The following is a 12,153-nucleotide window of genomic DNA, read 5'->3' as shown; positions in this document are numbered from 1 at the left end:
CTCAGTGATCTCATTCTCAATTCACCAAACACTACACTTTTGGAGGAACCCCACTCCAAAACCTAAGCACATGGCATCCACTTTAAACTAGTATTACAAATAAGACAAACCACACTCTCTCTGACTTGAAATCAAAACCCTCACCAAACCAAATAGTCTGGGTGTAAATGTTTGCTGGTTGCTATGGAAGAGCGGGGAAGGAAAGGGTGGAGGAGGGAGTGCAGGCAGCGTTATGCCCCTTTGGCTCAGCCAAGCTTTGTGCAAGTGCCTCCTCTCTGCACCACCCCTGGCTGACTAACTTGGTGGAGGTGTCAAGCAGTAAGCACTTCTGAACCCAGAGGCACTGACCCGTACCACTCTACTCCCTCCATCCTCCCCTCAGTCTTCCTCATTCCTCTCCGCTCCACAGGAGGCCGTCTCTGCAGCTACAGATGAGGAGCGGCTCATCAAAATACATGATGTCATCCAGCAGCTGCCGCCACCGCATTACAGGTTAGAGCAGAGCCAGGCTGCCCCCTGCAGGAACTCACAGGATACAACACACACAGTACTGTCTCCGTAACAGGATGTCAATATATCTTTTTTGGATCAGAAGGGTGTCATAATATACAATATGTGTGTTATAAAAACATAGTGGATGGTTATTATATTACACTCATACAGCTCTAGAATGGTATGATTATACAATTAGGTCAAAAGTTCATAGAAGTAGTCATAGAACATCTCACCTGGTTCAGATAAACACTGCCTGCTTTTATAACAATAGCACAGTACTACTGAAGCTAATGAGGCTCTATGAAGTAGAACTGGTGTAAATGAATTGTGTTCTTCATCCTCCATCTTGTTCCCAGGACTTTGGAGTTCCTCATGAGGCACCTGTCCCATCTGGCCACCTTCAGTTACGTGACCAACATGCACAGCAAGAACCTGGCCATCGTCTGGGCCCCCAACCTTCTGAGGTCAGACAACTTTGTTACTGTCTTGTTAAAAGTCATGTTATTGTTCATATCTCAGTATTATTGATAGATTGAGTACATGAAGTTGCTCTAAGTCAGGTATTGCCAAACTGGTACGCCAAATAAAAATGTGATTCACGTTTTTATTTTTTTTTTTTTTTTTAATCAACGGTACATTAAATATTTTCCAACGGGCTATACAGTTGGGTGAGGGTTTTTTTCTCACCTGAGTAGCCTCGTTTCACTGCAAAAAAATTAAATTAAACCAAGTGTTCAGCGAAGTAATAACACAATGTCAAATACAGGTAGCAGAGTCAAGTAATTAACATCCAATCACATTAGCTGTTACTCTCTCGCGGAAACCTTCACTCTTGCGCAGACATGACAAAAAAACATGACAATTTGAAATATACGCCACAGGAGTTTTTTGAGCAAGAAAAGGACGACTTTCGAGTAGTAAAACATGTATAAAGGCAACAGATGCCATTAATTAGAAGGTTATAGAAGCGTCTTATATGGTGAGCTACCGAGTGGCTAGGACAGGCAAGCCCCATACTGTTGTGGAGGACTTAATTCTTCTTGCTGCCGTGGAGGCGAGGACAATGCTGGGCTAGGACAATTCTGGGGGAAAAGGCCCCAAAAAACAATACAAACCACTGTTTCATGACGCATCAGTGACATACATGGCAGGAGCTGTTTGAAACAATTACTGCTTCCCATACAAGCCAGTGAATTATATACATGACAGCTAGATGCGTCCACAGACGTGGCGGGCCTGGCACAGCTCCTGGTGTATGTCCGTTATGTTTATGGGGGGTCAATTAAGGAAGACATCCTCTTCTGCAAACCACTGGAAACCAGGACAACATGAGAGGATATTTTTAAAGTACTGGACAGCTTTTTGACATCCATTGGACTATGGTGGTCAAGATGTGTTGGTATCTGTACTGATGGTGCGCAAAAGCCATGAGAGGGAGACATAGTAGTGGTAAGCAGTGCAAGCAGTTGCTCCCGACGCCACTTGCGTACACTGCAGCATCCACCGAGAGGCTCTTGCTACCAAGGGAATGCTTGAAAGACATTTTGGATACTACAGTGAAAATGGTTAACTTTGTTCAAGCAAGGCCCCTGAACTCTTGTGTATTTTCTGCATTATGCAATGATGCAATGATGTAACGCTTTTACAACATACAGAAGTGTGCTGGTTATCAAAGGGCAAAGTATTCACACTTTTTTTAAATTGAGAGATGAGCTTAGTTTTCTTTACTGACCATAATTTTCACTTGTCTGACCGCTTGCATGATGACAAGTTTCTCACACGACTGGCCTATCTGGATGATGTTTTTTCTCGCCTGAATGATCTGAATATAGGATTACAGTGACTCTCTGCAACTATATTCAATGTGCTGGACAAAATTGAGACTGTGATTTAACTTCTTGCGTCGAGCCATCCCGGATCCGGGATCGTGAATACAGCCTCAAGCTCATTACCATAACGCAACGTTAACTATTCATGAAAATCGCAAATGAAATGAAATAAATATGCTAGCTCTCAAGCTTAGCCTTTTGTTAACAACACTGTCATCTCAGATTCTCAAAAATATGCTTCTCAACCATAGCAAAACAAGCATTTGTGTAACAGCATTTAGCGTTAGCATAGCATTTAGCGTTAGCATTCAGCAGGCAACATTTTCACAAAAACCAGAAAACCATTCAAATAAAATCATTTACCTTTGAAGAACTTCTGATGTTTTCAATGAGGAGACTCAGTTAGATAGCAAATGTTCAGTTTTTCCTGAAAGATTATTTGTTTAGGAGAAATCGCTCCATTTTGTGCGTCACGTTTAGCTAAGAAAAAAAAATGTATCCAGGATTGTGTAAATCTATCAGCAAGCTCATTAGCATAACACAACGTTAACTATTCATGAAAATATCAAATCAAATCAATATGCTAGCTCTCAAGCTTAGCCTTTTGTTAACAACAGTCATCTCAGATTTTCAAAAATATGCTTCTCAACCATAGCAGAACAAGCATTTGTTAGCATTTAGCGTTAGCATTTAGCGTTAGCATTTAGCAGGCAACATTTTCACAAAAACCAGAAAACCATTCAAATAAAATAATTTACCTTTGAAGAACTTCGGATGTTCTCAGTTAGATAGCAAATGTTCAGTTTTTCCTGAAAGATTATTTGTGCAGGAGAAATCGGTCCGTTTTCTGCATCATGTTTGGCTACCAAAAAAAACGAAAATTCATTCATCCAAACGCCAAACTTTCTTCCACATTAACTCCATAATATCGACTGAAACATGGTAAACGTTTAGAATCAATCCTCAAGGTGTTTTTCACATATCTCTTCATGATATATCATTTCTGGAAGTCTCCTCTCTGTCTCAATCACATGGATGAATGCGAGCAGCTTGGAGATTACGCAACAATTTCAACAAAGGACACCGGGCGGACCCCTGGTAAATGTAGTCTCTTATGGCCAATCTTCCAATGATATGCCTACAAATACGTCACAATGCTGCAGACAACTTGGAGAAACGATAGAAAGGGCAGGCTAATTCGTGGCGCTTTCACAGCCATATAAGGAGACAATGAAAAACAGAGCGTCAAAAATCCTGCTCATTTCCTGTTTGAAGTTTCATCTTGGTTTCGCCTGTAGCATCAGTTCTGGGGCACTCACAGATAATATCTTTGCAGTTTTGGAAACGGTAGAGTGTTTTCTTTCCAAAGCTTTCCAAAGCTTTCCAAAACGGGCACGTTTTTTTATCCAATAATGACATAGCGCCCCCATAGGTTGAAGAGGTTAAGAAGTTGGAGCTCTTTTCTGTCTGCATTAACAAGGACAACACACAGGTCTTTCCATCATTGCATTATTCTTTGTGTGCAAATAATCTGAAGTTTACGGACAATGTCAAATGTGATATAACGAAGCACCTGAGTGAGCTGGGTGCACAATTATGCAGGTACTTTCCTAAAACGGACAACACAAACGGGATTCGTTATCCCTTTCATGTCCTGCCTCCAGTCCACTTACCGATATCTGAACAAGAGAGCCGCATCGAAATTGCAACAAGCGGTTCTGTGACAATTTAATTTAATCAGAATCCACTGTTCGATTTCTGGATAGGGCTGCACTCAGTTTCTTGCCTTGACAAATCATGCTGTTTAGACACTGATGCCCTTTGCAACCACGTACCTATGTGAGAGTGAATTCTCGGCCCTCACTAGCATGAAAACTAAATACAGGCACAGACTGTGTGTGGAAAATTATTTAACACTGAGACTCTCTGCAACGTTGAGTTGTATTGGAGAGTTATGTGCATCCTTTCAAGCATACCCTTCACATTGACCTGTGTTGAGTTATTCACAATTTTTGATAAACAAATACGGTTTTATATGTAAGATGGCTAAAAAATAATATTATTTGTGCCCTGGTCCTATAAGAGATTTTTGTTACTTCCCATGAACCGGGTTGTGATGATAACTCATACTCATGCTTATGTTTAATACATGTATCATTTAGTGTGTGTGTGTGGCAGGCTTACAATGATGGCATAAAAAAAAAAACATTTGAGAGTGCGCTGACCCTGGTGCTACGCAGCTGGATGTTGAATGTTTGAAGGGGTGCGGGACCATAAACACTTTGAACCACTGCTCTAAGTTTCTACAGTTGCTACTATAGTCTTGTACCAACAATGCCTGTTATGACTTAATTTAAGCCACAAAAACACATCCCTTCTGCCTTTTTGTTGAAGCATGAGTCTTTGTTGAAAACCATTTGAATTTGGTTGACTTTCCCCATGGCTGAACCCCCGTGTTGTTTCCCTACCGGTCTCCCCAGGTCCAAGCAGATAGAGTCAGCCTGCTTCAGCGGCACAGCAGCCTTCATGGAGGTCCGCATCCAGTCGGTGGTGGTGGAGTTCATACTGAACCACGTAGACGTCCTCTTCAACCCCAAGCTCAGCTCGCTCATACGGGAGGGAGCAGGTACGCATGCCAACCTGTTGGGTGTAACGACGTTTGTCTGTCGAAAGAGAGTCGGACCGAAATGCAGCGTGGTGGTTACTCATGTTCTTTAATGAAAGATATAGCGATACATGAAATAACTTATAAATACAAAACAACAAACGGAACGTGAAACCTAATACAGCCTGGTGAACACTACACAGAGACAGGAACAATCACCCACCAAATACACAGTGAAACCCAGGCTACCTAAATACGGTTCCCCATCAGAGAAAACAAGAATCACCTGACTCTGATTGAGAACCGCCTCAGGCAGCCAAGCCTATACTAGACACACCCCTAATCAACCACAATCCCAATGCCTACAAAAAACCCAATACGACAATACAATAAACCCATGTCACACCCTGGCCTGAACAAATAATTAAAGAAAACACAAAATACTAAGACCAAGGCGTGACATTGGGAGGTTATCTATACTCATCTATGTGCTATGGTGCTAAATGAATCTGGAGGATTCTTATATGCCAGTGGCGATTCTTTGTCATAATTTGTCATGCACAAGAAAATTGTGTGCATACAGAATCTACCTGACCCAAGTCTTCCCTGGCCCAAAGTTTCCTTTCATTCAGAAAAAGTAGCTTACTCAGAACAATCACATTTATGCAAGTCATTTGTCTCTTCCACAACATAGTGTACATGATGATCATTTCTCCCCTAGGACACAACTCGTTGTCGCGGCCCAAGTCCCTGCTGGTGTCATCCCCCTCTACCAAGCTGCTGACCCTGGAGGAGGCCCAGGCCCGGACCCAGGCCCAGATCAACTCCCCCGTCACAGCCGACAGCAAGTACATTGAGGTGGGGGAGGGCCCTGCAGCCCTGCAGGGCAAGTTCCACACCATCATCGAGTTCCCTACTGAGAGGTATGAACGTCCTGAGGCCCTGGTATCTTTCTAACAGACGATGTTTGTCTATGAGGTATAAAGCATGGAAATGGAGGAGGCATAAATGACACGCTACTTAAATGGGAATGTCGTACCATCAAACCATGAACGCATAGTTATATTGTTTCATAAATATGAGTTGTGTTCTTTAGGCACAGATTACAAAAGGACATAGGACTACTTGTTGTCCCAAATCACTTTTTCCTTTTCTCCATTCACCCCCTACAGAAAGAGGCCCCCAATCAAGTCCAAGAAGTCTCCGGTGGGCAGCTGGCGCTCCTTCTTCAACCTGGGCAAGTCCTCGTCCATGTCCAAGCGCAAGCTGCACCGCAACCCCAGCGAACCCAACGAACTCCAGGCCATGGCAGGTTAGATTCCCTTTCCTTTTTCCACCCAAACTCTACCCATCACTCGCTCTGACCCTTCTCACAAATAGACTAAAGTAGGATATATATTTGATTGTCCTAATGTATGTAAACTAATGCCAGTCTGGTGCGTTTCAGGAGGCAGAGGGGACACTGGGACGCTCCGATCGGCCAAAAGCGAGGAGTCACTCACCTCGCTACACAACGTTGGAGGTAATGTTCCATGGGGCTCCTCTCGGCTGACTGAGCCTATTCTTGAGTGGCAGTCTGTGCTATGGTCCAAGTAGTAATGTAGTAGTAGATCATTTTCTCTAATAAAAAATGTGACTTGTCTTTGAATTGATGATTTCCCTGACCCCCATAGGAGAGTCGAAGGTGTACCGTCCGCGGCGGCCCCGCTCCAGCAGCGATGCCCTCTCTGCCTCCTTCAATGGGGACCTGCTGGACAGCCACACCTGGCAGCACTGCAACTTCTACGACAACCTTACCCAGGACCACAGCGGGGGCCCCACCCACGACAGAGGGGACAGCAATGGGGACGAGGGGCCCATCTGCGTGCCCGCCCTCATTTCGCCTCCGTGTTTGGCCAACGAAGACGTGGACCTTAGCCTCCCCGACATCGGCATGGCGTCGTTGGACTTTGACCCCATGTCGTTCCAGTGCAGCCTGCAAGATGGCTCTTTCTCCTTCCCCCTCGGGCTGAGTGATGTAGCCATGGGCGCGGCGGGTGAGAGCACCAGTCTAAAGAGGAGCCAAGGCAGCATTGACAATGGCTCGGTGCCTGTCTCACCCTCCTTCCCGGGGACATTCACCTTCCCCTTCCTGTCACCCGACCTCAGCCCGGCCACGAGAAAGAAAGCTGAGAGCAAGAAGCTGACCTGCTCCATGTCTTTTCCAGACAAACCGTTACAGGTTTCCCCTATAAAGTTTAAGGCGACCATTCTAGCCATTTCAGAGCCATTTGCCATGGCGTTTCCCAGTAGGCTTACAGAAAACTACGTTGTTCCCCAGCCCCCCCCCCCCTCCTCGGGACAGCCCGGGGATTCTCCAACATTAATGGGCTCAGTGCTGCTGAGGACAGGGGAGCCGTCGCTGAGTGAGGCCTTCCAGATGGAGCTGCACTGTAAACTCTCCACCTTCGACAATGACATCAACACTGAGAGCCAAGTCTCAACAGAAGAGAGCACTGCCCAGCAACCTTCAGCAACCAGTAGCCAGGAACAGCCAGGTCAGTGATACATACAGCCGCTACATTGAATTTGTATTCACTTTGTTTATTTTTTATGTTAAAGGTATAGTTCACCCAAATTACAAAATTATATATTTGTTTCCTTACCCTGTAAGCAGTCTATGGACAAGGAGGTCATGTCTAAAGACTGCTTACAGGGTACGGAAACCAATATGTAATTTAGGTGAACTGTCCCTTTAAATATATGATTGTCATGTTTCTTTTTAGATTATAAGGCCTATGTTTGATAATGCTTTGATCGATGATGCCTGTTTTGTTTCTAGGCTTAGTTTCCCCACCTCATGCACCTTGCATGGATTTCAGCTCAGATACATTTTTCCACATTATGTTGCCCTGAGTGCCATGCTTAACTCTTCCCCCTCTCTCCTATTCTTGAAGACCAAGCCTGCCTTTTTTCTTTCCCTCTAGCATACTTTCTCTTCTCTCTTTCCTCACACTGCAGTTCCCTTCTGTTTTTTTCCCCCTATCAGGAGCCGTAGCTAGCCTGGACTCTCCAAAGGGTACCCCTAGCCCTCTCAGTTCCCCCTCCGTGTCCCCTCTTCCTCCCTTGCCCCCTCAGAAGAACTCTGCCCACATGCTGGCCCTGGCAGAGTCCGCCCAACAGTATTCCATCCTGACCCAGAGGTCCTCCCAGACCCAGTCCCCCATCAGGTCCAAGGTGCCCTCACACTCCCTTGACTGGACCCCTCCCACAGCCCTGTTCCCCCAGACTTCCCTCAAGAAGGGACCCAGAACAGGAGCAGCCCAGAACCCAACCCTAAGCACCACCACCCCAAATATCGCCCCTTCTTCCTCTCTCCCTCCCACCACCCCTACTGACAAACAGCCAAGCCAGTCAGCCAGCCATCAGTCAATCAGTACGTCCGCCAGTACTAAGTCCCCCTCCACTCCTCCCAGAGCCAGACAGGATATAGATTTCACCCCACCAGCATCCCCCCACCACCCGTGTATCACCACTCCCTCCAGACCTCCTGCCCATGTGTCCCCCACTCGGAGGAGTCCAGAGAGGCAGCAGCCCGCCATGGGCCAGGTAGCGGTCAGCAGCACTGGATCCTCCACCACCACTCCCAGCAGCAAGGAGATGGGTGTCCTGCCACAGCCTGCTCCTGAGGTAAATTGCCAAAAATGTGTCTTATTTGCAGCATATCTTTGAAATAGTAACTATATAGCCAACTGGAATTGTTTTTGGTTCATTTTCAGGTCCTTGTAAATGATAGCGTCTGGTCGCCAACTCTTCCGAAACCTTTGGAGCAGCCAGTGGCAGTTCTGCAGCCTCAGCCTCCGCCTAAATCACAGCCTCATATACAGTCCCATCCTCACCCACAGGCCCAGTCACAGCCCCATCCCCAGCCTAACACCAGAGTGGCCCCCACCCCAGCCGAGCAAGTGGAGAGACCATGGGAGGCCATAAAGCCAGTAGAGCCCCGCATGGAGCCTGCGACCCGCCATCATGCCCATGGGCCAACACCGCCAACGCCTCCCGTCCGCTCCATCGAGAGCAAACTGGCAACCGCTGTGCTCAGCCACACAGAGGCTGCCAACTCTGCCATCTTCCACAACATCCTGGCAGAGGCCTCCACTCCTGAAGAGGCCCTCACCCATCCTCCCCCTCCCGCGCTAAAGTCTTCCACCCACCAGTCAGCCTACCTCTACCACACCAAGGGAGAGGCTGCCTTACTGGAGCCTCCTAAGGAGGCCTACTACCACCAACGGGCCATTCCCGTGGGGAAACCTTCATACCACTACCGGCCAGACAGTGTTCCGTCACACCTCTCCTACGTGTCCAAGTCGGAGCCTCAGATACCTTACAGTACCCGCACGGACCACCGCTACAACACCCATGCTCACTCCAGGTCCTACCACCAGTCTATGAAGCACCGCGGGCCCCCCAGGAGGGGCGAGTACATCTCCCCCAGCCCGGGCTATGGTCCCATGGAGGGAGCCCCAGTCTACCCCGCCATCCGCAGGGTGCACTCGCTACACGTGCCCTCAACCATTCGTTCAGTGCCCATCCAGCGGACCGAGGTTCCTCCGGACGACGAGCTCTTGTACTACCAGCGGCCCTTCCACCAGTGCAAGGCCTATCAGCAGCAGCCGCAACAGTTCTCTCAGGCCGACTACCACGTCACCCAGCTCCAGCCTTACTTTGAGAATGGCCGGGTGCAGTACCGTTACGGCCCCTATTCGCCTGGCGCCAACCCGCTGGACGCCCCTTACTACGATGTGGACCCCTATGGGACCTTCCGGGCGCGGCACTTACACTCGTTCAGCAGCCGGGACCTGGGGCCCACCCTCAGCCGGTCGGGGGCAAGGCGGGCGGCTACCACTACCTGTCCCGCCCTGTCCTTCCACCTGGAAAGGAGCAAAGCTTGTTCAGCAGAGATGTGCCCCCGGGCCACGGCTCCAAGGGAGCCGCCTTCTACTTTGCTTGGGACCCCGAGGAGTCGGAAAGGCTCCGGATGCATTCCATCCGCAGGGAGAGCCGGGCAAGGCAGAAGGTCAGGGGTCCTGTCATGTCTCAGTATGACAACTTAGGCCTGTTCATGCCTGGCGACCTGGGGGGGTACGAAACCCTACACCTGCGCAGTAAGTCAGACCCCAGCAAATCCGTGCTGATGTCTGCCGAGAGTAAAGATGGGTGTTACGGCGTACCGCCAGGCTCCCAGCACGCTCCCCGACACTTGGTGTCAGACCCTGACGTCCTCATGTACATGGAGACAGAGAACCACTGTCAGGGTACCGCCACTGGGGACAAACAAAGCAGCTCCAAGACCTGCCAGGCCTCCCACTCTCACCAAGTCCAACACCCACCCCGCAACCAGTCCCATCAGCAGGACCCCAGTCGACACGACCCAGGGGACGGAGCTCGGAGCTTCCAACCTCGCTACCAACTGTCCGATCTAGACCGGCATCCGAACAGGGCCAAAACACCCGTTGGTTACCAGGACAAAGATGACCAGCAACAACAGTCGGCCCCCGTCAAAGCGCAGGCCCCTCCCAAGCCTGAGCGGTCGCAATGCGTCCGAGAGCAGCAGCAGCACTACAGCCAAGCCGCCATGCCCAAGTCAGACAGAGAATACTCATACCAGCCCCACGGTGGGCAGCAGAGACACTGCACCATGACGGTACAGTCCCACTACGACAACATGGATGACTACCACCCAGCAGCATTACCTCAGCCACAGGCCCCCATGCAAAACCCCTGTGGGGGCTCCTCGGGCTCTTTCCCCACCAACCCTGGCTTCACGGCCAGCCACAGCAACAGAGCGTACTCCACTGCCCTGGGCCAGGGTGCCTTCATCCCAGCTGAACTGGCCCTGCAGAGGCCCGAGACAGAAATACATGCAGAATGAAGAAGAGACTTGAGAAAAATGTGTCAAACAAACTTTTTCCCGGGTTTTAGGAAGCAAATAAGTGACTCAACTCAAGATTCAAAGTTCCACAGCCTCTGCAGGACAGTGGACTGTTGTTGGACCGTTTCACATAATTTTTCTTCCCTGTATTTTTTATGAATTGTAAAAATCTAATTATAAGATACTTTTTACAGAATGTACTGAATTAACCATAATTTCTTCAATTGTTCTAAGAAGCCATGTGGTCATGACTCATTGAAATGGTGGCAGATCATAGAAATGTTTATGATATTATAAACAAAAGGTATGTGAAACCAGAATTGCAAAAAAATGTAAATGTGTAAAAATATATATTTTTTTGTTTGATTTCCAGCATAACAGGGATGACGGTTTGCATTTTAGAAATGCATGTACTCTTCAATCACTTACAGAACAGTTCTATGTACCACTATATCCATTGTACTTTCTGGATGTTACAGTACAAGTTGTTGTGGGAGAAAATCTGTTTAAATCATCGTGCCCTCCCTCCTGTCTCTGTGTACTCATGGCGGTGCAATATGTTTCAGTCTTCAAACATCTCTGAATTGGGGTCGGGCCCAAGAGTACTAGAACTACACTGGGTACTTTCACCTAGTACAGTAGGGTTATGTTCATATTTTACTTGCTCTGTGACTGTGCCATTCTTAGATTTTATGTATTTTTGCTATAAAGCAGAGTGAATTTAAATATAATGGAATTTTTTGGTACAGAGGCTTGTTCTTCATTGTAAGAGGGACAAAACATTTTGGCAGTCTTTTTGATTGTGAAAGCATTCCTGCTCATGTATGGGCTAAAGACTGGTTATGAGAATGACAATGTTACCTTGGGAGCTGTAAAATTATTATTATTTTACAATGTGTTTTGTTTTGTAGTCTTGTTTTTTTTCTGCCAATTGCAAAGAACTTCAATGGACTAACTTAATAAAGTTATGAAAAATGTGTTCTTTCGAAGAAACTGATATTCTACACACAAATTGAAATGCTTTCTCAGCTCGAGCAAGTGAATTCACTACAGTACATTTTGAAATAATGTATATACTCATTTTCAGAGTATGTGAAAAATATTGTTTTATATGTTCCCAGAGTCGAAAACCATAAAGTCATTTTAAAGCATAAATGTTTGGGATCATTTTGAAGAAGACAAAAAGTGGGATAACCTTTCCGGAATCAACTGTCTGCTTTCAGTGCAATTTGTCAACAGACAGTCAAATTGACAGAGGATTCAGATTAATCTCATTCAATTTCAAATGCAGTTCTTAAACCATGTTTCCATCT

At 47.0% G+C, this 12,153-nt stretch overlaps 1 protein-coding gene across 1 annotated transcript in view; it reads left to right on the top strand.

The window, feature by feature from the left end:
- The window catches only part of LOC115136005 (rho GTPase-activating protein 32-like), a 259,254-nt gene extending 247,437 nt beyond the window's left edge, over positions 1–11,817 (top strand). Inside the window, 10 exon segments of the mRNA XM_029671318.2 lie at positions 410–492; positions 852–959; positions 4,805–4,950; positions 5,651–5,852; positions 6,102–6,241; positions 6,377–6,451; positions 6,603–7,466; positions 7,958–8,598; positions 8,688–9,786; positions 9,789–11,817. Coding sequence (XP_029527178.2) covers positions 410–492; positions 852–959; positions 4,805–4,950; positions 5,651–5,852; positions 6,102–6,241; positions 6,377–6,451; positions 6,603–7,466; positions 7,958–8,598; positions 8,688–9,786; positions 9,789–10,840 — 4,410 coding nt within the window. The 3' untranslated portion in view covers positions 10,841–11,817.
- Positions 11,818–12,153: the final 336 nt, after the last annotated feature.

Source organism: Oncorhynchus nerka, linkage group LG10 (assembly GCF_034236695.1).
Source record: "Oncorhynchus nerka isolate Pitt River linkage group LG10, Oner_Uvic_2.0, whole genome shotgun sequence".
Classification (NCBI taxonomy): Eukaryota; Metazoa; Chordata; class Actinopteri; order Salmoniformes; family Salmonidae; genus Oncorhynchus; species Oncorhynchus nerka.
This window is presented reverse-complemented; position numbering and strand designations above follow the sequence as displayed.